This window comes from Melospiza melodia, chromosome 18, assembly GCF_035770615.1.
Source record: "Melospiza melodia melodia isolate bMelMel2 chromosome 18, bMelMel2.pri, whole genome shotgun sequence".
Classification (NCBI taxonomy): Eukaryota; Metazoa; Chordata; class Aves; order Passeriformes; family Passerellidae; genus Melospiza; species Melospiza melodia.
The window spans coordinates 6,980,269-7,007,033 of NC_086211.1; the positions used below are offsets into that span (position 1 = coordinate 6,980,269).

General features: G+C 41.2%; 2 protein-coding genes across 5 annotated transcripts in view; one reads left to right on the forward strand and one right to left on the reverse strand.

The window, feature by feature from the left end:
- Nucleotides 1–2: 2 nt before the first annotated feature.
- USP42 (ubiquitin specific peptidase 42) lies at nt 3–18,685 on the forward strand. Of its 3 annotated transcripts, none has more exons than XM_063171865.1 (17): nt 3–69; nt 3,636–3,873; nt 4,640–4,840; nt 5,921–6,031; nt 6,196–6,298; nt 6,464–6,531; nt 6,695–6,765; nt 7,308–7,390; nt 8,684–8,795; nt 9,175–9,315; nt 9,523–9,623; nt 10,043–10,181; nt 10,821–11,549; nt 11,918–12,003; nt 12,636–14,132; nt 14,607–14,899; nt 17,112–18,685. In XM_063171865.1, exons 2-17 carry the CDS (start codon nt 3,645–3,647, stop codon nt 17,150–17,152), a joined length of 4,005 nt encoding a protein of 1,334 aa, XP_063027935.1. In that variant the 5' UTR covers nt 3–69; nt 3,636–3,644; the 3' UTR covers nt 17,153–18,685. The 3 variants fall into 3 exon arrangements, with proteins under 3 accessions (XP_063027935.1, XP_063027936.1, XP_063027934.1); XM_063171866.1 differs by lacking the exon at nt 3–69 and adding an exon at nt 759–796; XM_063171864.1 differs by lacking the exon at nt 3–69 and adding an exon at nt 1,416–2,413.
- Nucleotides 18,686–19,255: 570 nt separating this feature from the next.
- Nucleotides 19,256–26,765, reverse strand: part of CYTH3 (cytohesin 3) — a 48,679-nt gene continuing 41,169 nt past the window's right edge. For both annotated transcript variants that reach the window (XM_063171868.1, XM_063171867.1), the window contains 4 exons: nt 23,772–23,848; nt 23,619–23,690; nt 23,331–23,485; nt 19,256–22,703 (listed from right to left, as the gene is read on the reverse strand). In XM_063171868.1, the coding sequence (XP_063027938.1) occupies nt 22,631–22,703; nt 23,331–23,485; nt 23,619–23,690; nt 23,772–23,848 (377 nt within the window). In that variant the 3' untranslated portion in view covers nt 19,256–22,630. The remainder of the gene's footprint in view (nt 22,704–23,330; nt 23,486–23,618; nt 23,691–23,771; nt 23,849–26,765) is intronic.

Below are 26,765 nucleotides of genomic sequence, written 5' to 3' on the forward strand. Positions count from 1 at the left end.
GGGCCGGGCTGAGGCGGGGGCTGCGGCGAGGGGGACCCGGCAGCGCCGAGTCAAGCGGGGCCGAGCCAGGTAATGGGGCTGGGGGGCAGCGCCGGGCCCGGCGGCGGCCCCGGCACAGCCCGGCGGCACCGCGTGCGCCTCCCGCCTGGAAATCAATGGGCCGGGGGGAGGGGCCGGCCCGGGAAAGGGAAGGGAAAGCGACCGGCGGGAGCAGCCGGCTCAGCCCAGCCCAGCCCACCGCGCCGGGGCGCGGGCCGGGCGCTCGGCCGCTGCCCTCCTGGCTGGCGGGCAGCCGGAGGGGGTGGGACCCCCGGGCGGGGCGGGGCGCCGTCCCCAGCACGCGGCGGAGGGACCCAGCCCCGCCGCCGCCGCCGCCACCCCCTGGGCCGGCGGGACCGGCCCCCTCCCGGCGCGGCGGTGCTTCCTCGCCCGCCCGCCCTCTCCGTTACGCGCCGGGGTCCCGCCGTCCCCGCATCTCCTTCCTTCTACTCCTGCCGCTGTCGGCGTGGGGGACTCGGCGTGGGTCCCCCGCGTCCCGGCGCAGGCGGGAGGGCGGCCGGGACGCCCCGGCCCCGCGTCCCGCCGCGGGAGCGGCGCTGTGCCCCGCCTGCCCCCGCGTTGTTCCCGCTCGGCGCGGCGGTGGCGGCGGCTCCCGCGGCCCCTCCGCCCCGTGCCCGGGGGGCTCCGCGCTCGCTTCGCCGCCCCCCCACGCGCGTTGCCATGGGCACGGAGCCGCCGTTGGGCGCCGCCGCCGCGGTCCTGCCCCCGGGCCGGGATGGGACGCGGGCCCGGACAGGTCAGCACGGGGCCGGGCGGCGGAGGCGGCATGGCCCGGGCGGGGAGCCGCGGGGCTGGGGGGCCGGGCGGTGTGAGGTGTAGAGGAACAAGGGCGAGGCGGGAGCTCCTTCAGGGCCGGTTCCCGGCCGCCCTCGCCTGCGTGTCGGGCTGGGTTTTGTTTTGTGTGTGTTTGGGCTCTTGCCGCGCTGAGCGCGGACATGTTGCGTGCGGTGCCCGTCCCTGCCCCTGCCAGCGGCCTTTTACTGCCGGTGTCAGCACGTTGTCTGGAAGCGGGACCCCGCAGAAGGGCAGAGCGAGGGAAAGCGGGTCGGTGCTGCGGGCTTGGCGCTGGCGGGGCGGGCGGTTCGGTTGTGAGCGGGCTCCGGGGCTCGGGGCCGCCCGGAGCGAGGCGCTCGCGGGCGCTCGCGGCGCCGGGCTCGGTCCCGCCACACGCAACGGCCCCGGGACACGGAGCTCGGAGCTGCCCCGCGCCGAGCGCTCCCCGCCGCCTGCGCCGCCAGGGTAAACGCATTAATCGCTTTCGCCTCTGCTGCCTTTAATTTTGTAACGAAAGTAAAACCAGCGCGGGGCGTGTGTTTGTGTTTGTGTTTGCGCTGCCCCGGGTTGTTTTTGGGGCCGGCGGCGTGTGCGGTGCGGTCGGTGATGTAGCGGGGTGATTCTGCCTGGGCTGCTGCCGGAGTAGTTTCCTCCCGCTCCTTGTTTGTGCCTCGCTGTTGCCGTGTGCCGCTCTTGTTTTTTGACACTCGCTGCTGGAAGTGTTTGGTTTGTACTGAGATAAAGACACGTACTCCCCGGCTGAACGCGGTTCTGTGAACGGGATCTTGTATAAAGCCCTCCTGAGCTGTGATTTATTGTATGCAAAGCGGAGACCAAACATAAATATTTAGATCCGAGTATTAACTGATGCGTGTTGTGATGAGACTGCGAAAAAAGAATCTAAACAACGCTGATGCATCACTCCAAATGGGAGGAAAGCAACTGTTTGTGCTGTTTTGCTCGTCAGTATCACACTGTGAGAAGTCTGTTATGGGAATAGCAGAGGGAAAAAGAGCTCAATACACATGGCAATGGGAATTTATGTTCAGCTGTGGTACAGGAGCAGAACCTGTATTTACAGTGAACAGTGGGGAAATATCCGTGTAATGTTTGTGCTACTTCATCAAAAGATGCTCTATCCAAATTAATTATATTGATAGATTTTGAAAAAGTGGTGGATTTGAGTTATTTTTGACATCCGTTGATATTTGCAGGTGTCTAGCATTTGATATCTGATAATCAGTTGTCAAAACTAAATTAGCAGCACCAATCAGTGCTACTCAGTTGTCAAAAATAAATTTAAAAATACGTGAGGCTTCCCTCATTGGTCAGTGTAAAGCCAAAGCTTTTTTGTGATAATATTCTTCTGTTTGCCTTTCACTGCAGTCTTGATTCTGATTTTTGTCCTGCAAATAAGTTCATTATGTTGTTGAAACCCCTTCCCTTTCCATCAGGAAAAGTAGATGTCACCAGTATCTGCAATTTGGAGTCTGGATCTCTCCTGAAAATCACTAAGCCCAAGAATTGTCATCTTAGTCTTTGAAATGGACAAGGATGTCCTCATTTTTCAGTTACATAGGTGAATTTCCCATTTTTTGTGTATTATCGTCTCTAAAATGGAAAGTGTGTACAGGGTAGCTTTTAAATTGAAAATTTAGAGAGGAAAAAAATCTAATTAAAGGTTCCACACATGATTTGTCTTTTGTGGGAATAGAAGTTCTGCGATTTACTGTGCTTTGTTTAATCTACCTGAAGTTTCATTGTTAGCAATCAAGTTGTGCCATGAATCTGAAACTGCTTCATGCTTTGTTCTCTCAGTTATTTTAGTGTTACAAAGCAGGTTATACTTTAAACCCTCAGTTAAGTTTATAGTTTCCCTAAACTTGAACAGGCCTTACATGATAGAGTACGATAGTAGTAAAAATTTACATATAGGAGTTGATAATTGATCATGTAATTGTTCAGCAGCTTACTATGCACACAACATTACATGTATTTAAAGAGGTACCATCTTGAAACGTAATCAGCATTTTATAAATGACTTGGTATCAGTTGTTGCCTTTATTCTTGAAGGCTGAGGATTAGGATTTGTTTTGCTTTCTGTTGCAGTCATCATTTTCTTTTTATAGTTTACATTCCTCTTTTGTTTTTCCCTGGCAAAACAACTTTACATAAGTAGAACTGAAAAAGATGCTTTTGAATTCAACTTCTTGGTTTATAAGTAAGCATTGTAAATGATGGGTACAAAATACCACAAGGAATACTGCCAAAATTGTATCCAAACAAATACTTCTTGGAAGGGTAGAAGAAACCCAGGTGGAAATAAATTTGCAAGTGTTTTCTAGCTCTTTTTCCCAAGATTTCTCAGAGCTGTTTCCCATGCTCTGTGTCATCACGGGTGTGTGGTTCCCAGGAGCTGGAAGATGTTGGCCAGACAATTCCTCCTGGATCTCACCAGGCCAGCACTTGATTGTGCCACTGCTCACAGCTTCTTTTAAGAAAAAGATCTTGGTAACTATAGTGGTTTAAAATCTCAAGAAATGCTATCAGTCATTAATTCAGCAGAAGTTAAAAAAAATATTGATGCCATTTGGATGGAAAAAATCTACTTTGTGCATTCAGTTGTGCACTGGGTGGAGTTTTTTGGTGTGTTTTGGGGTTTTGTTCCCTTGTTTGTAATCATTCTTAGCTGTTTAGTTCTTCAGGTTCTTTGAAACTAAGGGGCAGGATTTATCTTGGTCTTTCCTTTCTGGAATACTTTGGACATTCTTATACCAAACAGAACTTTTGCCTTGTTGCAGATATGAACAATGACCATAGTTAACAAGCCAAAATCTTCAAAGTCTAAAAAATCTTCCTCAAGACGCTCTGACAAATCTATGAAACCCCGTACTAAAAAAATGACGTCTCGCACTGCAAGTTTGGGCCGGGTACCTCCTACAGAAGATCCAAACAAAGTCTCTGTGGACAAAGGTCCTGGGGGGCATATTTATTGTAGATCATCTCAAAAATCAAAGCCTTTTGCCCAAAGAGATCTAGGTAAGTGTCTTCTGTCCTCCCTCCTTTTTGTTGAAAACAAAACCAAAGTAGAAGCAGATTTTAGTTGTTGCATTGCTGTAAAATGGGACTACAGCAAATCAAGAGTTCAGCCACAGACTTCAATTTTGTGCATCCCCTGAGGCAGCTGCAGGGAGAGGTGTTGCAGAACTTGGGTTTATCTATTTACAATTGATTTGTAAAGTATTTTTTATTTATGTAAAATCAAACAAGGGGAGCTTTTCATAATGCATGGATGTACCTAGGTCTCTTCTGTTCTGAAGAGAAAAGTACATTTTACCATGTCTATTCATGGCTTCCATTATTCACAAGTCTTTGAATAATAACACTGCCCAGGAAGAGATCTGATATCTGTGGGGTTACTTTTTGTGCTGCTTACTTGTTTGTCTGTCTGATTTTTCTTACTGCATAACCACAAGTGTAAGTTTGTGGTTTAAGTTACGATAAGGAAAAAAACAATAATTTAATTAAGAGATTAAAGGACATAGAGATAAAGAAATCGGGTGCTAAAATCAGAGTGGGAGTTTGTGTCTTTTATTAGAAGAATTAAAACAGATGAATAAACTATTGTCCAAAGGAGAGTGTTGACTAGCAAATTCACGTGGCAGTGTTAAAGCTGTGCGTCATGTGTTGCTGTGTTTTGGAGTGGAGCTGGTTCTTCAGGCTGCTCCTGCAGAATCCTACTTTTTAAATACCCTCTTTAAAACAAAACCAGTACAACTCTTTTCAAAACACAAATTTCTTGCAGTTGTTAATGATGGGATTGCTCCGCCACAAAGAATTCTTTTTCCACCTGAGAAAATCTGTATGGATTGGCAGCAAACACAAAGTGTTGGAGTTGGGCTGCAGAACCTCGGCAACACTTGTTTCCTTAATTCTACTCTCCAGTGTTTGACCTACACGCCTCCTCTTGCCAATTACATGCTTTCACTTGAGCACACCAAGTCATGTGAGTACTTCTAACACTATAAATCTGTTGGACAGCTCCAAAGGGGAAAGAAAAACAGGGTTCTATGAAGAAAATTCTTAGTTGTTCTATTTTGCCTGTAGAAGCAGTTTTTGAATGAGATCTTCAAGGTCTTTTCCAGCCTAAATGGTTCTATGATTTTGCTAACAGGAAGCTCAGAATTATAGGAGGCATATAAAGTGAATTTGTTAATTTAATGTGCCACATAAAACTTAAAGAAAAGATAATTTCTTGCTTCATGTGAATAATGAAGTGCATTGTAAAGTGAGGCATTTGATGAACATTTGGCATTTGGGTTTCCTGCTGGTAGAAAGGTGATAAAGTTTAGGATGTTGGCATTGAAGATTCTTAGTCTTCACAGCTGAGATACTGCAGTGCACTAATACAGTGATAAATTACATGTTCAGTGTTGACCCATTAAAAAACCCAAACATTCTAGAAAGCACTATAAGCTAATCTTTTATGAACTCAAATACAAATTTGGGGGAGACTGTACTGAAGTTTAGGCTAATTTTATTCTAAATAATTAAGTTTGTATATTTTAAAGCCTGGAATTTATGTTCTTGAATTTTGATTTTATACTTGACTTTATTAAGCCTAGGGGAGTTTCTTTTTATATCCATAAATATGGAGCTGTTTCCTAAGGCAGCTGTATGCTTTCTAGTTCGGTATCTTAATATATATTCCTAGAAGTTTGATTGTGTTTTATTCTCATATATAAAAATTATTTCAGTTAAGAATCACAGAATTATTGGAAGGAACCTTCAAAATTATTTAGTTCCAATCCTCTGCCATGGGGAGGGCTCCTTCCAGTGGGAATATTCCAGGCCAGGGTGGATGGGGTTCTGAGCAGCCTGGTCTGTGATTTAAGGAGTTTTATTCTGTACAATTCTCCATAATAAAATGCCACAAAACTGTTGGGATATTGACACCGTAGGAGAAGGGAATGTGCCACAGAGAGTGGACATTGCCCCCACTACTTAGATTATTATTATTTTGGTGAGGGTTTTCCTTTTAGCAATGTGTATTTGACTAGAATGGGATGCTTTCTTCTTTCCCTAGGTCATGTAGAAGGATTCTGTATGATGTGCACAATGGAAAGTCACATCAACCAGGTCCTGTGTTGCTCCAATAATGCTATCAAACCCACATCTGTTATCAATGGCCTTAAAAGTAAGTAGTTTCATACAGGTTTATTTTAATTTTTTTTTAATTTTACAGTGAGTTATTTGATGCATGTAAATAATTTTGCTACTTTAAAGAAGAGGTATTTTAGAAATGTGTGTTTTATTTCATTCTATAAGAAATAATTATATGATAACCTTCTTATTTATTAGGAATAGGAAAACATTTCCATTTTGGCAGTCAAGAGGATGCACATGAATTCTTATGCTTCACTGTTGATGCTTTACAGAAAGCTTGCTTGAATGGAAGCACCAAGTAAGCATAAAATAATTACACTTCAATCTTTCCTAACCCCTCTTACTACTTTATTTACTATCATGAATTAAAATCTATGTCCTTGGTTTTCATAAAACCAAAAATTGTTTGAGGAATTAACTCTGTGCTTCAGCCTTCTGAGGTCTGACTCTAATTTCTTTCCAGATTAGACAGATCTTCTCAAGCCACCACACTTATTTATCAAATATTTGGAGGATATCTCAGATCTCGAGGTACTTTTTAAAACAAATTACTGTCTTTTGAACTGATCTGTGTCTTTTTGTCTGTCTGTAGCAAAGGAGTTTGTAGCTTGACTTAAGTAATGTGTATTAATAATTTAAATTCATGCAGTTAGTCTCATTGAAGTGATGTTAAGCATTTGTGTTTTGGTTCCAGTAAAGTGCTTGAACTGCAAAGCAGTGTCGGACACGTACGAGCCATTTCTCGATGTTACTTTGGATATAAAGGTAAGAATGTGTGTGAGCATGGCCTGGGTTATGTAAATGCTTGTAGAGCTTGTAAAATAAAGTCATTTTGCTTAGAAACTTTTCTTGTTAAAGCAAAAGAGCTTGGGAGTGGATGGTGGTGGATTGGACTGTGTTGTTCTGTGGAAGCCATGGAAATGCTCTCCATGTTTGGATTGGATTTAAGCTGGAAAAATAATAATTATGGCTACACAAACAATGATATAATCATACTTCTCAATTATTCTACTTCAATATACATCTATTGTTAGACTGATGGGTTTGATTGTTCTCATTATTAGTCCCAAGGCATACCACAGATACTGTCTGGCACTGCAAAATTTATTTATTTTGAAGTGGGATCATTTTGAAATGAGGTAAATACTCAGAGAACTCCATTTCTGGCTCCTCCTTCACAGTGTTTGCTGGTTCACAGTAGGCCACTTGAGTATAAACTAGCAAGGTTCTCTTGTAAAGTGCTTGTAAGTGCTGGAAATTTTGCAGTTCTTGTGACTTAGTGTTCTACTTTCTCTCTACTCATGCAGGCAGTTACATCTGTCACCAGAGCTCTAGAACAATTTGTGAAACCAGAACAGCTGGATGGTGAAAACAGCTATAAATGTAGCAAGTAAGATTATTATTAATTACACCTTGATACAAGTTACATATTCATGCAGTGCATGACTTGGAGGATGAGTTATCTCTTGACTTTGTTTAGCAGTGAGACAGAGATGACTTGCTGTTTCATTGTTTTGTTTACATAACTAATATACTGAAATCGTTCAAAGCTTGGGAAATAATGCACTTGTTTCTAAATGAGTAATTTTTATATTTCTGTTTGGATATTTGGAAATACATTATAAGAATTGTATTGCTCACATTAGACTTCTCTTCCTGATACTGTCTGTGCTGGGCCTTGTCAGCCTCCCTGAGTGTGAAGTTGCACACTAAATACTCATGGCCAGAAGTTAAAAGGCATGGCTGAGGAATGTGAGCTGGAGCACAGGGATATGGACAAGGATTTGGGGTGGGAGGCAACACAGCTCAGTCACACACAAACCCACAAGTTTAGTCTTTTTGTGAGTTTGAAAAGAAGGGTTTGGGGTATGTACAATGTCATTTCCATTGCTGGCAAACTATTATATTAGTTTTCAGTTTCCTTTTTTTTTCTACCATTATTTTTTCTAATAAAGATTACTACTGCCTGAAACCTTCATCTCTAAATACAAGTTTCAGAATTTTACAAACCACTTCTTTTTTTTTTCCTTATTCTGGGTGGCTCTCTTATTTTCTTCACTGGCTTTCTCCATTAGTTTGGACTTCTGTGCCTTGTATTTTGACATCAAGTTTTAAAAGAAGCAGTCAAATCCTTTCTGTTTGTTACTCAGCAGTATTTTTCTTGACAATGTGAAGTGACATGTTTCAGTCTTTGTGCTGATGGTTGCATTTCAGGACTAAGTCTGTACCTCCTTTGAGTGTGCAGTGAAACAAATGAAATTAACAATTTTGTTTTGAAGGACTGCAGAGGGTTTCAGTCTTTCCAGGCAACCTCAGTACAAGAAAACTCAATATTGTCCAATATTGTCTGCCTCTTGCAGAATGGCTGTTTCCTTCCAGTGATTTCTTTACATATTTTTACTGCCTTACCTTTTTGACATAAAGATACATCTTCAGGCATTTACTTGGCTGTCCAGAGATAATGTCCTAAATCCTATGTTCCATGGAGCTGTCTCTAATATCCTGCTACATTCTCTCTATTAACAAAGCTGAAATGCAGTTTATGGATTTAAGAAAAGATCTAACATATTATACAAGCAAAATATCATTCAAATATCATAAGCACATGTGAGAGATGGAAACTTTTTTCACTTCTGAGTGAGAAAAGAATATAATGTTAAAAATGTCTGTGCTTGTTTTAAAGGTGTAAAAAGATGGTTCCAGCATCAAAGAGATACACGATACATCGCTCTTCCAATGTTCTCACAATATCACTGAAAAGATTTGCAAATTTTACAGGTGGAAAGATCAACAAGGTAGGTTTGCAGCTGGAGTGCTCCTTTATCTTCTTGGAATGGGCATTTCTCAAAGATGAATACTCATTTTAAAGTTGTTCACATTTCAGTAACTACAGTGTAAGAGAAGTTGATATAACAACTTAGCAACCATGGCTGTTACTTTCCTTTTTAATACTGATAGAGTTCCTATGTGACCATAAGAACATACCTTCCCCTTAAAGAGCTAATTCTGTGGAAAACAGCTCCCTGCAGCTTAAGTTATTAAATGTTGTTTCTGAGAACAGGCATTTTCAAGTTAATTGAAAAATATATTTATACAGTCCTAATCTGTGTCTTTTTCAAGCTGTTCCATGAAGCATTTCAGGATAACTTTTGAATCGTCTTTGTCTTTGTTTAGGATGTAAAATACCCTGAATATTTGGATCTTCGAGCATATATGTCCCAATCTATTGGAGAACCCCTCATCTATGCTTTGTATGCAGTTCTTGTACATAGTGGCTTCAACTGTAATGCTGGACACTATCTCTGCTTCATAAAGGTAGAGATCAGCTCAGCTTCTAACAGGATAAAATTTGTGCTGGCAAAGAAATTAAAATGTTATTGATAACCACTGGTTTTAGGGGAAAACATTGCATCATGTGCTTTGTTTGCTTTGTTTTGGTATGCTTTGTTCTGCAGTGCTCTATCTGTGATGTCCTTTGGAACACGTGCAATTCATCTGAAGATATTCTGTCTTTGTTTGCAGGCTGGTAATGGACTTTGGTACCGAATGAATGATGCCTCAGTAGAGCTTTCTGATATCAAAACAGTTCTCAATCAGCAAGCTTACGTACTTTTCTATATCAGGTAATAACACCAGATGTCCTCAGAACATTTTTATTCTCAAGTTGCTAATGCATTTCTTGTTTTGAAGGCTTTTTCTTTTCACTGTAGGAGAGTATTACTATTTGTGTTTTTCTGTCTAAGTGGAAATTCCCTGTGTCATTTATTACCTTTCATTGCTCGACCTTAAACTTCTACGCTTGGGTACACTGCTTTCCATCTGCTCACTGTAGCTGGCTGGTTTAGAAAAGAGGAGAAATCGTGGCTATAGATGGTGTGAGGATGAACCATTGCTCTGGAAAGGACAGTCATTGTGGGAAAACCATTATCTAATCTTCAGTTTGTAGTCCTGCCTAAATCTTCCAGATGTGTCTTTTGTGTCATATTCACTGTTGCTGAGATTATGGGATGGGTTTAATCCAGAATTGTCCCTCTGTCCCCAGGCGCTATGACCTGACGCTGGGCGAGCGAGCGTTCTACCTGCCCGCGCCCTCCTACCCGCGCTCCTTCCTGGGCCAGCGCGGCGCCGGCAGCAAGCAGCCCGCCTTCATGGGCCCACGGCTGCCTCCTCACATGATCAAGGTACCTCCAGGGGGATAACAGCACCAGGTTTTGGTGTAGGGTGGGGTTTTTTGAGTTTGTTTCCCTTCCACACTGCAGGTTTCTTCGCAGCCCTCATGCTAGAGCCAGAGTTGCTCAAACAGTGGCTAATCCTTAACTGTGCAGCCATGCCACTTCGTTACTTTACCCTTCCAGCTCAACTTCCTAAAGCTTGGGAGCTGTGCTCTTGAGACAATTTGTCTATTAATGCCTAAATAACTTAAATTTTAAAAGATGCCTAAGTCATTTAAATTTAAAAAGTAAATATCTGCCCTGTCCCTATCAGTGTTACTTTAGTTGAGACAGTGATAGACTACAAATTGTCTTGTTCCTGAGTATTAGCAGGAATATTCCAGTGTTGTCGGGGAGGAAAATGACTATTTTTTAATAGCTCTAGTCAATGTTAAATTGTTTGGGTGGGTGTGAAACTGATGCTCATTTGGTACCAAAGGCAGGATTTACACACACCCATTGGATGTGCGTGTGTATTGGGAGGAAGATGTGGTTTCTTCTTGGGTATTGAGGCAGTCTGTAGTACAATTTAGCATGAGGATTTAATGTTGTAAAACTTCCAGTGCTGTGTGTTTGAAGATGTCCATCTTACAATCTCTTCAAATCCAGAGTTCAAGTCGTTTAAATGGAAATGGACCCTTGAAAGAAGATCCCAGTACTGTTGGTGTTGCTGTGAAAAGGCCGTCTTCAGCTCCACCAACAGCTTGTGTTCAGAACTGGGCCATTTCCAGGCCGTCAATGGCAGACCCTTCCAAGGCCCAGAAGATCACCATCAGTATTCACAACAAGCTGCCCCCGCGGCAGGCGGCGCCGCAGGCCGAGTGCCCCAGCAGCGCTGTGGAGGAGGAGGATCTGAAGCCCCTTCCTTCAGCCACAATTACAAACTCTTCTGCAGCAGAGCCTACCTCAAACCTCTCCACAGTGTCAGTTGCTAGTAATGTCTCCAAGCAGGAGGCTCCTGATGAAATCTTTGTTGAGCCAGCAGTGAATGGAAACCCCAAGCTCTGTTCTGACAGCATGGTCCCTTACGGTGCAGAGCCTTCAGGAAAACCCGAGGAGTCAAAGGGCTTGTTCAAAAGGCATTGCAATGTCATCTCTTCCAATGGGATTCTGATTGGGAAGGTGGTCCGTACATTGCATAATTCCCATTCATCCTGTCAGAATGCTGAAGAAAGATCCCAGCATGAGCTGCCAAAAATTGATTCCCTAAATGGTGCTATTAGTTTAGATAATGAATATAAAGAAAATGGACTGAAACTTGATGATTCCACTTGCCAAGTCCAACCCGTTAAACCTTCTGAGATTTTCTTCTCTAAGGCAAACGGAGTGCTTGAAGCGGTGAGTTACATTTGTTCATCTGCACTTTCTCAGCTATGATATGTTCAATATTCACAGGCACTGCAATGTGGAATACCAAGAAAACACAGCACAGATTTTATTCTAACCCTTTGTGTTATTATCCCACTGAATTTGCAGAACTGAGCTAACATATGAAATATGTCAACATAAGAGAAGTTCAGGGAGATAATACTTCATAAGTTTCATAAAATACATTTTTGGGAGGAGGGGGCTGACATGTCAAGTGGGAAGAGTGCAGGTATCTCTGTGATCTTGTGTAACATGTAATGTTGGAAGTTTGTCAGCAGTGGTTTTCTACTAAAAATAGCATTTTTTTCTCTTTGTTAACTTCTGTGTTTTAATTGTAGATGCCTAAAGATTTGTCACCAGATCCTCAAGGTATCTTAGAATCTCTTACGTACAGCCAGTTGAACAGCCTGTCAGAGGAAAAGAGGTAAAGTGACTGCACTGATTAAAACAAGATTTCATACAAGTTTATTACTATTTTATCCATCTTTAATAATACTTAAAAATATTTACATCAGTACAGGGAATTCCACACTGTACATCTGGTATTGCAAACATCAGCACTGGGCACACATTATCCTGATACTAAATACAGGCAGATGCCTCCTGTAAAACTTTCACAGGATGTTTTTACATTTTTCTTTCATTGTCTGGAATACTTTTTCTATTCCTCTTTCCCTTTTTTGCATCCTAGGATGAGTGAATGTAAATTCCCACAATCTGCTCTCCCACCTGGGAGAATAGGAAATCTTTTTTGTGTGTTTACCTTTTTTCTCAGTGGGGAAAGAGCAAATACAGTTGTTCTGGCTATTGATGAGATTCAGAGCTGCAAGTGAAGGAGTTGGATGTGTTGGGGATGGGTTTTTTAAGGCAAGACCAGCAGAACTGAGAGAAGAAAAACTTTCCATGGGAACTGAGGGGGGTGTAAGAATGGTTTTCTAAAGTCAATGTCTTTCAGAATTTTGCATTAGCAACTTTTTTTTTTTTTAGGAGATTTTACTCCTAACATCTTTAGATGGATTTTTTTCAAGTTAAAAATATGTTTTTATTTTTGTGCAGTGTCTCTGGACCTCAGAAGTCTTCTGACAATGATGGAGTTACAGATACTGTAGTGATGGAAGCACTATTTGCCTATGAAGAATCCAGGAAGGTTCCTTCCAACTTTAGCTGTGAGGTTGAGAAACTTTTTACTCAATCAGATTCTGAAACCATTTTTACCAAAGAAGAAGTTGCTGAAAGTATTATAACAAAAGCTGATAATGCACATCTCAATATCAATGGTCAGCACAAGGTTAGGAAAAAATCCTTGGATACTGAAGGTGAATTCCTTGGGCAGTGTGAGTCTGAAGACATCAGAGATAAAGACAAACTAAGAAGATCAAAAGAACCTGAACTCATTTCAAAAGAAAGTCCTTTGTACATCAAAGGATCTCCTGAGAGCAAAGAGAAATTAGGGCAAATTTCCTTTATAAAGCCTGACATTGAATGTAGTTCTAAAAAACTTGCATCTCTAGATATTCCAGATAAATGCCAAGATACAAAGGACATTTCTAATAACTATGTAGAGGTACCACCTGTTAATGACTCTTCTATTACAAAGCTGGATAAAGTATTGGAAAGTCAATTTTCTAGAGCAGATGAGGGACTGAGTAATAAAACATGTGAAGATGATGATAAACATATGAGAAAAAATAAGAAAAAAATCCATGACCCTAAAAGAACTGACAAAGAGCACTACCGGAGGAAGAGAGAAAGCTCGGACACTGAGGAGAAGGAGAGGCAAACCAGAAACAAACCAGATGATCATTCCCACAGGAGGAGGAGCTCTCACAGCATGGAAACAAACAAGCAAAGCCGTCACAAGCAGGAGTATTGCAGTGAGAGCAAGTACAGATCCTCCCACAACGAAAGGAACAGTCCCAGTAACGGCAGGAGCTCAGGAAAATACTCTCGCTACAGATCCCGAAGCAGAGAAAGGACAGACCCAGACAGGAGTAGGTATTATTATTCCAAAGGAGACAGACCCTGGATTAGAGAAAGATACTATCAAGATGAATCACGGAGATGGGACAAATGCAGGTACTACAATGATTATTATTCCTCCCATGGAACAAGGGATGGTAGGGAGAGGAGGTCCTCTCATTGTGATAAAGACTATGACAAACTGAGCCAAGCTTACAGCAGGTCACACAAGGATTATCACTGCAAAAGCAGATGGGCTCACAGCACACTCTCCCGAGAGGAGGATGTGCATCACTTCAGCAGCCACAGAGCAAACTTCCACCACTGTTCAGTACCTCAGCAGCACTCGGAAAAATACTCCCGTGAGAGGCACGCGCTTCCAGCAGGCTCAGCTCACTCCAGCTTCGAGGACTCTTCCCGGGAAAATGAAAAAGAAAAGCTAAGAAATGGCAAAAGAAAATACTCCCACCAAGAAGAAAGTGGAAGTGATGTAGAAAAGAAATGCCGAAAGACAGATGACCAAAGAATCAAAAAGTATAAGAAGGTCAAGAAGAAAAAGAAGTCCAAAGATAAACATCGAGAGAAGGATTACAAGTAAGCAAGGATTCCAGCATAATCAGCAATTTTTTCCTAATTATTTTCTGGGTATTTCTCATGTCTGCCTTTTTTTCATTGTTTCTAAGTAACTTATCTGTCATAATGTGACGGGATCATGTTGTTAGGTTGGCCAAGAGAAGATAGGAAAGATGTTGCTGAATTGTGTTAGAACACTAGAGCTGGACAATGTAGACAGAATAACATCTGCACACCGTTCTTGATTAGGTTACAATTTTAATTTTTTTTTTAATTCCCCATATGCCTGTTAACAATTTGTGTACAAACCACGACCTCTTGTCCTTCATTCTGAGGGCTTAAGATTGCTGCATCTAAATTAACTTAGATATGCAGAAAGTACCACAAAGTAGCAGACACTCTGCAAGTCGTCACCTGTGGTAAATAAATAACATTTCATATATACATCAAGTGCCACATCTGTTTTTCCATTTTTAACTTGCATGTTTCCTTCAGACTTTATGATTTGGATTGCTCTGTGCTCCACTTTGACAATGACAATCGCAAACATAAGAAAAAGAAGAAAAAGAAGAAGCATGACAGGAAACTGAAAGACTTATTGGAATATTTAGATCCTCGTTTCCAGAAGAAAACATGGGAGAAGAAGGAAGAATCCCGTCCTCCAGATGACCATTTATGTGAGCAATACAGAAACCAGGGCAGTAAACAACCCTACAAGGAAGAGAAGCCTTCTGGTGCAGGTGACAGCAAGAAATACAGCTCCATGGCATCCACTGAGTATGTCAGAGGTAAGGCAGGACTCCTGGCTGTTATAAACATCTTTAAATGCTTGGCTGATGAAATCCCTGGGTTTTAGCACAGCTTCCAAACAGCATCGTGGCAGGGGGTTGGAAGTAGATGATCTTTAAGATCCCGTTTCAACCCAAACCATTCTATAATTTGAATAAAATACTACATTCAGGTGTTCATAGCATAGAAACAGTGGAGGATGCTCACTCAGAATAACAGGAGTTGGTGATAATACTGAAATATTGTTGGTCCAGGTGTAGCTCTGCATTCTAAGCACAGCTGTCAAACCTCCAGAGGACACTTCACAATTTAACACCTGGAGAGTGTTAAATTCCTGCTATTGTTTTATTCAGTTGTGGGATTTTTCTGTTAGTATAGGCTTAACAATACATAGAAGTGGGCTGAGGAAACAGCTCTTTCTCCATTTTTGGTATTTGAAAAAGTCTGTCTGGTGCTTCTTACAAAAAACCCAAATATGAATTTGTGTGCCTGACTAAATTTACACTGAGCTCTCAGCTGTTGCTTGTCATAATCTCAACTTGGGCTCGCAGTAGATAAATTAATTAGTTTAAATTAATTAGCTCTAAAATTACGCAATGAAGAGGATTGCACACTGCAACAAATTCAACATCTAAAATCAAACTTGACAACATTTCCCATGAAATTTTTGCTGAACAGAAGTGTTTATTATAGAAATAAAACCTTATTAAATGCCTGTTATCTGACATAAACCAGTTCCAGTTACTGATCTATTTTAATAGAAAAGCAAAACAATCCCCTAACTATTTTACTCAAAGATAAGTGAAGAAGACAGCTCACTATCCAAAAGCAAGTTTAATTGTTAAATTGTCTACATTTTATACCTATAGTTTAAAAATTGGGTTAATGGTCAGTGACAGTCCTGTTCATTTCTAGTCATGTTGAAACTGTCAATTTAGCACACAAAAAAACTGGAGAAGTTTGATCTTGAAATTCTGGAAAATTAAAATCCCTTTCACGGGGTTTCCACACTTAGGCAGATTGCCACAATTAGTGCACTGAATTCTTGCACTGAAAAGTTTGCTCACAGCAAAGGAGAAGTGCATTTGTGGAAAACTGATTGTATTTTAAGACACAGATAACCAAAAGTTCTATCCTAAAATTAGAGTGGAGGGAAAGCTGATTGTTCACCCATTATTCTTTATTGAGAAAAAATTAAGAACTGAATTGAGGTCTTTCAGATCCTAATGCTGTAAAAGGAGGCTTCTTTTTTAATACTCATGTCCAAAATAACCCTTATTGCACTGAGAGGGTCTCTTCTAGCTGCCAAATCAGGAACTAAACAGAATAAAATGCTCGTGCTCTGCCGTGGTTTGGCCTTGGTGATTCTGTGGCCAGCAGGTGGCAAACTCGGGTTTTCCAAAGCAGCTTTGGTGAGGAATTCATTGATCTGAGTCTCCTTGCTCAGGGCAGGGCACTGAGGCTGCAGGAAGGAGAAGGAGCTGAACAACACCAGGGGGAGACCAGGGCTGCCAAAAGCAGTTTAAGTGTTGGGATTTTTAGTATTTCCTCAAGTCCATGGATGTTAATTAGCTCCATCTTCTGGAGTGTCAGGGGTTTTTTCTTTTTTCTTTTTTTTTTTAAGTGGGTCTCAAGTAGTATTCTCTGTTGGATGGCATCTGCTTTGTGTTTTTAGAACACTGAATGTCTCAAGGCAGGGACAGGCAAGGAGCCACTGAGGAATTGTGAGGTTGTGCCTTTTCACCCAACTCCTGTTATTTTGAATAAATAAAGGATGAAAACAGCTAGTGAGAAGTTGTTTTTTCAGCCAAGTTTATACAGGAGAGGGGGAGGAGCAGCTTTGAAGCAGTTCTTTTCTACATTCCTACATGTTCTCTCCAGCAAGTTTCTGCAGGCTCTGCCCTTGTGGGTTCAATTTGGTCAGCCTGACCACAAGATTGTTACTAAAACAATGCTGCTTTCTAGGCAGAACTTCAATTACATTTGATCCAGCCAAGGTCCAGCACTTGCTGTTAGAGCAGGTGGCTCTGTCCTAAGGCTCTGTATGGCTCTGCAGCCTTAGCCCAGAACTGAGGTGCAGCTGGATCGTGTCCTGAGGGAGCAGATGGAGCTGGGGCAGCTTTGAGCTTTGTCTTTTAGAAATCAAACCCCTGAGACAGTTTAATGTTAAATGTCACAGCAGGACTGACCTGGTTTCCTTTTGCCTTTCAGATGTGGAGCTGAGTGATGAAAGCCTTCAATACTCAGACTGAACCCACCACCAACCCCAAGGACTTCTGACCACCACCCCCACCAATCCTTCACCTTCAAAACCAACAACTTCTCACCATCACAACCAACGACTTCTTACCTTCAACGACTTCTTACCTTCAAACCTGACATTACCAATAGTGACCATCAAAATTTAAGATTTATTATCAATTACCATCAAGACAAAATCCAGTCATAAGTGGTGCTTAACATTTCTGTACAGAATTTTACCATATAAGAACTTTTTTTTAGTTTTTAACTTGAGACTTTCTTTTTTAAAATATACTTCTAATCCAAAAGGGTGAAAACTTTTTACAACTGCTGAACATTGTAAATTACCACATAAATATCTCACTGAGCTGAGATAATGCCCTGGAATAGACCATCTCAAATGCTGCTTAATTACAGACTCAGGTTGACTTTATGTTATTCATGTAATGTTACTCCAAGTTAAGACATCTGGTGCAAGAGCGACCAGGAATTATAAAAGTTGCAACTGACAGTCTGTATATTTAATTTAAAGACTTATTTAAAACTTCACAAGTTTTGCAAGAGCTTCATTTTTTTTTCTGTGGTCTGACACTAGAAACTAATTTACTTCACATTTGAGTTATATTCAAGATCTGAAGAAAATCTTCTGGTTTTCGACATTGTGAAACAACAAATATGCAGTTCTGAATGTATCTCTCAAGACTATTTGTATATTGTTCCATATGTTTTTATTACATTTTCTTAATATACTGTCATTTGTCTTAAGTCTCAGTTGTCTGTTTTGTCTCTCTAAAGTGTCTAGTTACAGACAAATTCATACTGTGATTTTTATTTTTATTATTAAATGCTATCAAACTGTGATGCACTTATTATTCACTGGTCCTGCATCAGGAGATGAGTGGGGAACCTGTATTAAATACAGTTCATCTGAATAATCTGTCTGGTTTATACAAGCTGTGTTGTTCAGAGATGTCTAAAGTTTGATCTTTGTTTTTTTAAAGATAAAAAGCACTTGCCCCACTGTAAATATATAGCATGTAAAATTTATATAGTATATAAATACAGCAAAGTTAAAATGGATTTTTACTTGAGTTTTACTTGAGTTATTTAACATGCACTGTGTCATGGGAGCTGACAGCTGTCAGAGTGTGTTTGACACTGGAGAAGTCACAACTTCCTCTCAGTGTAGGGAAGAAGATGCTGTTGGTGGGAGCCAGAGAAGAAAATCAGTAACTGGGACTGCAGCTGCCTGGACAAGGATGCTGAAGGCTTCTCCTCTGAACTTAAAGCTGCCCCAGCCAGGCACCAGGCTGGGAGCTCAGCAGGAGCTTGGTATTGTGTATGACAATAAACAGAATAACCCACAAAACCAAAACTAACAGGAAAAAAAGCAAAAAAGAGCAAGGTTAACATCTCACTAAATACTTAAAAGTAATCTTTTGGTACATGGAGAACACCATCAAGCCAAAGCATAATGTACCTGCATAATGTTCCTATGGCAACAGTTATGTGACTTACATAAAGTGACATGGCAAAGTAACCAACATTCCTGTCCTGTATCTGGCTTTTTTGTCCTCTCTTGTCCCCTGGCTCCAAGGTTTGGTGTCCTGTCCTTTGTGTGACGAGTGACTCCAGCAGAAGTGTCTGGAAGGAGTTTGTGTGGCTGCTGTGCCTCCCTTCAGAGCCCCCCAGGCACAGCTCTGGGGCAGGGAGGGCACTGGGTGTCACTGCCCCAGAGCTGTGAGAGCAGCACCTGTTTCTAATTGCTAATTGAGGAAACTAATCAATCACTCCAGGAGCAGAGATCCGCTTCCCCCTCGCATCTGACTAACTCCTGGCAGGGAACTGACAAAATAAAATACCTCAATTTAGGGTGGCTCTCAAGGGAAACCTCCTTTTACTGGAGTCACACTCATGTGGTAACACACTTCACTGAAACATTTTGCAGTTGAAGGATTTTTCTCTGAAAAAAATGAAACCTGATAATTTCAATTACTGTGCCTAAGGGTAGGGAAAAGAAGCCTTTTACTTACAAGAGCAGTTGTAAAATTAAACCTTAACCTCTTAAGAGTCAGCTATTGCCTCCCATGTATTGCTGGTAAATGACGAGACAGTACAGTTTCACACTTTATTTTTGAGAAAATTGACAGATTTAAGCAACAGGTCTTAATGATAAATGAAAACATTAATATTGCAGTGGCTTTACATAGGAACATCACCGTTATAACAATGATTGATACAGAATATTTGTCATGCAAATCACTTGTATACACGATGTAATACTCATATCAATACATACCTGTACAGTATTTACATTTTATATTTAAACTCTAGCTAGAAACATTTTCCAAGAAAATATAGAAATGAAACTGGTAAGCCACAAGTCTTAATTTGTAGTATCTGGTCTACAACAGACCTAGCTTTTCCAGCAAGCATATCTACATAGATATGTAATAAATCTTAAAAATATGCAGTTATTTTTATATATGAAGCATTATAAATGCTGCTCACTTTATAAAGGTTCCGTTTTGTACCAGTTTAAAATGGTTCAAAATGCTAAGTGATGCAGAGCTTATTTTGTCAGAATATTGTAAAATTTAAGTCAGTCCAGCTGAGCTTAAGTTTTGTGTACAGTTCCCTCCCAGCTGCACTGGCACCTTGGCTCTCCCTGCCCTGCAGTTGTAGAGGGCAGGGCCAAAAGCAAAGAGCTCAAGAATTCCTCAAGTTTCAGTGCCACAGGAAGGGAGAATCTGTTGTCCCCAGAGGACTTTTCCTCAGCATGGCCAAACTGTAACAGATCCTGCTTTATGCCACCAAGCAGCCACTTTCAGTAGCCACCCCTGGACTTGAAGCCCAATAAAAAAGGGAAAGGTTGAGAGATTTTTCTTCACTCTCGTGGATAGTACCTGATATGGCCAAAATTTTCACAAGCCACTTTGTTTTACTGGCCCCGTGGCCAGTGGAAATTTTGGGCCAGTTTCACTCCCTGTTAATACTGTTACAAAGAACATTTGAAATCAAATATTAACACACACAAAAATGCTATTCCATTAGCTTTGGTAAATTAAATAGATACACTGAGCACCACAAGTAGCCGTTTAAGATGTTGCATTTCAATGCTAAGAAATAAAATATTTCCTGCTATAATATCCTCAGTTACATGTTACTCTAAATAATTATTTCTGCTGGATATAAGAACTTCAAACTAAATACAGCAAATGAACTGTCAAGGCCTTTCCTTCATGCTTATAGACAGACATCCTCACCTGGTTAAATAAATAGATTTCCTCAAAGGTGGTATTTCAGAAAATAAAAATTGATACAAAAGTGCTTCATGGCTTATTAATGCTTTTGTAATCTCACATTTCTCCAGAAATACTGAATTTGCTGCCTTTCACCTCTATGCTCACTAGTACCACTGATTTGGCTTGTCACTATTTGCATTACAAATCTACTTGTCCAAAGCTAAGACTTGATGCAGGCAGTGCTTGAAAACAAAATGTCACTGCGGAACAGAAGACTCAAAACAAGTGCTGGCAGCAGCTCCATCATTGTGCTGCTTTGCAAACACAGGACACACAATTAATTTCTATGAAGAGTTTAAATGTGTTCCATTAAGAAAAGATATCCCCACACTGACACTTACTCAAGGATTCTACCTCCTCTGGTTGAGTTTTACTCCTTTGGAAGCACTAAGATTTAAACATTCAGCCCAGCAATTCCACACACCCTGGGGAAAATCTAAAATGTAGGAAAATTTACTTTGTTCTTTTCCTCTCAGTCTCTTTTGCAAACATGCAATAAAGTAAAACACTCACAAGGCTGACACTCCATGCAAAACAAGGCAAATCAGTAAGACAGAACAGTGAAACAGACTCTCCCTTAAGTTCAAAGGAGATTTCAGACAGATCACCTTGGTAAGTCTGTGGGTTTGCCAGTGCAGCACATCTCCCCACAACAGAGCCAAAGGTGCTCCTGTGACCAACAAGCAAAGCTGCTGGAACATTTTGGGTCTCCAACACATCCACTGGCACAATAGGCAGGGCTCAGGTTCAACAAGTTTGGGAAAAACTGAGTAGTAACAGAAGCAGTAGAGTCAAAAGCTCCCACTTTTTGCCCTGTTGTGGAATTAGGAGTTTTACCTTAAGAACAATATGTGTGCTATCAACAGAAAAGCACTGGAGTAAAATCTGCTGCACCAGTTGTGTTCCTGAAAGACCCAGCAGTAGGACCTTCACAGGTTTCAAAACCAGAGACACATGCCTGTGGGGAAGTCTAGCTGCACCAGGCAATCAATACTTTATTTTTAGTAAAAATGTCTAATTTTTTCAATTCCAACTGCTGTAGCACAAGTCTGAAAATCACCTTTAAGAATGCAATAAAAATACTGAACTTGTATAAACTTGCACAAACTCTCTATGACCAAAGTTTGTTATCAAGCAAAGGAATGAATCCTGCTTGCTTCACTCTCTAGGGCTGCATTTTACAGGGACAGTTCACCTTCCTGGCTTTTCCCTTTAAAAACATTGAATGCATGTGAAATTATCTGGGGGTGTTTTCACATGCAAGGCCTGAAGTCACACAGGCTCTGTCATCTCACTCCTTTAGTAGCAACTTAGTGTTAATTAATCAAACTACAGCATCTCAAACATAAGAAGGAAGTTACTATAGAAAAAGCAGATTAAACGAGTCATTAGACCTTAGTGTTTGCTGTGAGTGTATGAGCAGACAGGAATGAGCTTTAGCCAGCTGGCAAACACCAGACCACATCTGGTACTTCATGGCATGGCCACAGCCTCAAACCTCTGCTGCTGGGCCCTGCCTGTATTTGCATTTCAGTGCTCACTGACAAACCCTCTGGCACCACGAGGTGCCCACTGAGCTGCCAGTCACTGTGTTTCTAAGGAAAGCTATTTCCATGAAGGTAGGAGAGGAATCCTGAATGAAAGCTGCACTCAGCTGTTCCTGTGAAACACACACGACTGAAAACTGCCACTGGGACTGTGAGGTTTCTGCTTACAGGAAAATACAGGGAAAATGCAGTGCCAGGTCATGCTGTGCTCCACTGCTGGTGCTGCACTCAAGTGAGAACTCAAAGTAATTATAAAACTCCTTCTTTTATGGGAAATGTGCTCAGGTAGCAGGTAAGGACATTTTAGTGTTAGGCCTGCACTCCTTCTCTCCCAACCCAAGTAAACTGGAGTTGTCACTAATCTAAGTGAAAACAAGGCTTCCATGTGTTCAGCTGAATTAAGTTCCAATATAATAATTCTCTGGGAATTGAAGCTTACTTCAAATTATATACCAGTAACTATTTACCCTGAAAAGTTCTGCCAAGTTTTTATGCCACAGTAAAATGTGTATATATATATATGTATATATATATATAAAATTTACAGTTGTCTTCATTTAGTTTGTCCAATTTCTTCTATCACTCCACAGTTTGTTCAGTTATAGGTTGATGCAGGTCACAAGTTGCTGTTCATGTTCTATTTCTTATTTGCAATTCTTCTTTTCCTTGTTGCCAGCATATCATAAAAGGGATCCCTGCTGATACTTGCTCTAGAAGAGAAAAAAGGAATCATCAGTTTGGTTAATTATGATGAAATACCCATTAACTATTTCAATAGCTGTGAAAACTAAAACTTTTGTTCTCTCTTCCTTGTGGATGACTCCACACTCTTAAGATGGATGGCTGACTGCTAAGCACCACAACTATTTCTTCAGCACAAGGGTCTATTCCACTGTGTTCAGAGCTCACACCTTCACATCCTGACTATTATTTATTTAAAGTGTGGATCTGCTTAGAAACCTTCCAACATAAAGTCAAGCTGTGGAAGTTTAAAGCTGCTTGTGAACATGCTTAAGATACATGTCACTAAAGTTAATTATTAGGTGAAGCAAGAATCCAATAGAATTAGGTCTAAAGACAATTCACACAATATTTTACACTTGCATAGAACAACAAATCCATATTCTCCTCATCTGAGTTAGCAGCAGAATTTCCTTAGGACCACACAGTAACAGATTTGAATCTTGATCCACCAACCCCAGAGAGCTCACTGTTAGTCCTCGAGGACATTGCCACATCAGAGTTCTTCCAACAAGTTACAACAGATTCTCTTCATATCACGCTCTGAAAAGAGCTTACACTTCATTTCTGAAAGACATTTCAGACTTCAAACTCACTTGATAGATTTAATCCACTCCTCCTTCTCCTCTGGGGTGGGAGCAGATATTCTGTACACGACATGGTTGCCCTCCACCACTCTGCCGTCAGCTTCGGTTTTGCACGCCTTGATTACCTGACCTTTGTGACTGGGGTTGTAGAGCTCAAAGCAGTTCTGGAGGGTAGAAATTAAGTAATAAATTTAAAAGAACAAAACAAAACTGACAAATAAATTCATTTAACAGTACAATTAAGTTCCATATGGTTTACTCATCTTCATTTAAAAAATAAATTTGAAACTGTCTTACTGGTTTTCTAGGGTCTTCCACTTCTCTTATGCTAAGATTTTCTAATGGAATAATTCCTCTAGGTTCTTTGTCCTAAAAAATCAGGAAAATATCACATTGTTAGCTACTCATAAATCTTGATTATAAAGAAAATTCACCATGATATATACTCACTGTTGTGTATTCAAAGTAATACAGGCAATTATCAGTCAGAATAAACCATCTCCGTTTCCATGTTTTTACTCTTCCTCCTACAAACAAAAGGGATTCCAGAATTAAACATGTGCTGCTGCCAGGGCTTCAACAACGGGCAAGGAAATAATTAAGTTCTTATTTTTCAAAGTGTGGTTTAATTGCTTAATGGTAAATGGATCAGGCACAGATGAGTGAGGTTAAAGGAAGTTACTGCAACTTGTCCTGAGGCAGCATCAACTATGGAGGTGCCATCAGCCACGAGAGCCACGGGCAGCAGTGAGTGGCCAGACCTGCTCCCTCTGTCCAGGCCCTCACATGTGCTCATTGCACCAAAAATTCCAGTTCTGCACAGGGCAGGACCCTGCCTTGCTGCTGGGGGTGAGTGAGGCCAGCCTGGGCTGCTCTGACACCCACAGCAGCACCGGCTGCAGAACCAGCAACTGCACCCCTGCAACAGGAGAAACCCCCCAACAGCTTGTCCTGGGCAAGGAAAGGGTCCCATCAATAAAATTAAAGGGCTTTTTATATCTTCCTGTCACTCCACTCATCAGCAAAGATGTGGTTAAGAACCTGTCTCTACTTTCAGATTTAATATCAAGTGCGTTAGGTGCTCAGAAACATTAACAGAACAAATGTGATGAGAAGCAAATCCTATGCCAAAATATACCATATTTACTAATATGTAATCTTTCAGTATTTTAAAAACATTTTCTTTTCATGGGTTAATATATCATTGAGTACACGTGACAGAAGAAATAGCTACTGCTCCAAAAATGCCAATTTTTCCTTCATGGACAGTTTAGACAACAGCAACCACAGAGTTCCTCTTCCTTACACCTGCTAATGTCACCCTGCGGGGAACAGTTTCTTTTTAGAAACAACAGCATTGTTCTGGCCCTCTCAGTTGTGTTTCTGCCAAGGGCTGCTTCAGAACACACTTGGCTTCCCACATTACGTTGTTTTAAAATTCACTTCCAAGAAAGCCAATTGTAGATAGAGCAAGCATATGTTATTAAAGGTTTTGATCCACCATAGTTATGTGACTTCAGGATTATGTCACCACCTGTGCATCATCCATTCAGCAGTGATTTAATTTCATTAAGCCAACATTTCAAAAGAGTTGATCTTGCTACTGAACACCTGTGCCTAAAAGAGCACCATCAATACACACAAGATACCCAGTTTAATCCAAGTCATATAATCAAATTTAAGATATAAGCATATTTTTTATCTTTTTGTTGTGCTTAAGATAGCTGGGTTTTTGTTTAATATAGAAATCCAACCCAAATTAAAGAACAATTCTAGGGATATCATGACATTTCTTGATACCAATCCACTGCATATTTGCACTGCAGACCAAGTGTGTTGTACGTTGCACCTTCCTTTTGCTGCTTTTCACAACCTCCACAATAACCCAGCGCTAAAATAACACACTGCAACATTAAGTGTACTCAATAAACTTGTTTCCACCAGATGCACTCATATCTTAAGAAAAATTTAATCTACAAGCAGGTGTGGTGAAATAAGTGAAGGCAAAAAAGTGCAAGATGCAGAAGCCGTGACACAATGAATGGTTGAGTGAACTGGAGACAGTGAGGGAAGAATTGAATTTTAGTACAACCACTGTGACAGATCCTTAAACAAACACTGCAGAGATGTTCAAACTGGCACGTGAGTCACCAGAAAAATCCCCAGCGCCTTGCCCGAGAGCTGGCTCAGGTATCAGGAAGTGTTTGGGCCTGGTTTGATGAACTCCAGCCCAATGGAATCCCAGGGAGCAGGGCACTCCCTGCAGCTCCCAACGTGACTCGCTCTCACACAGCCCAGCACCCCTGCCAGCGCTCCCGGTCACCTTCTGCTCTCCAAGGTTAGCAGATTAACATCACTTAACGTTTTTATGACCCTAAAACACCCTGTTTTTTCAGGCTAACAGGTAATATCAGCTATCAGAGGTCATGGCTTGCCCAGTGCTAGCAGGAAAATAATTCAGGAGGAGAGAGAATGAATCCGACAGGGAAAGAGGTTACTAGCACAGAGCAGACTGAAGTGAACAAAGGCATTTCTCATTAACTGTTAAATGAAGTCAAAACACAATAAAAAATTAGTAATAACCATATATTTAAAAGAAGACCTGTTTATAATTTAAGAAAGAAACAACAGACCTAAAACATACACTCCCAGAACAACATGAATTGCCAAGCAGTAAACACCAGTTGAGTTTGCTGAATGTTTTCCTGACAACATCCACTCTCTCTGGAAAAGCCAGACTTTCAAACCTGAAACCTTCTGTAATCATGCTGCAGTTTTGAGGAAGCTTTTGTCATGAAACATTGCCCAGTTCCAGGGAAACCTCAAAGATGATTATGTATTTCCATCAACATCCCTCTTACTGCTCCCTTCTCCTAAAACAGCCAGTAGCTCACTGGGTTACAGCACTCATGGGAGTCATAGAAATAGACCTTAAGCCCCTGCTCCACCAAGCTATCAGTTACTCTTCCAAAGAGAAAAAAAAAAAAGGTAAAAAGAAAAAAAAAAGAAAGCAGTTAGGCAGGATTTTTTGGTGGGATAAGGAACTACTTTCACATATAAGTCTCTGTCATCCCATTACTGAGTTTCAGCTGTCAACAGCACAGAAACTCTAATAAAGCTCAAAATCTAATCTGTACTAATCAAATTTTGCAGGGGTCACCACATCACATGCGTTTAACATGCCTTTACAATGGGCTGCAGCTCAAGCAGGTGGCTGATAAGGCACTGTGGCCTCTAAACTGCACATGAGATTAATAGGTAAAAACACGTGATAACAAAACATTCTTGTCCTTGGCTGAGATTGCTGTAGGCTCACAAAGCAACAACAGAGGGTTTAGTGCCATACTTCATCTGTTATTCCAGCTCCCAGCCTTTTAAAGATTAAGACTGGAAGGAATTAAGTTAGCAGAAGAGGATCAAGAAAACCAGAGTATGAATCCATAA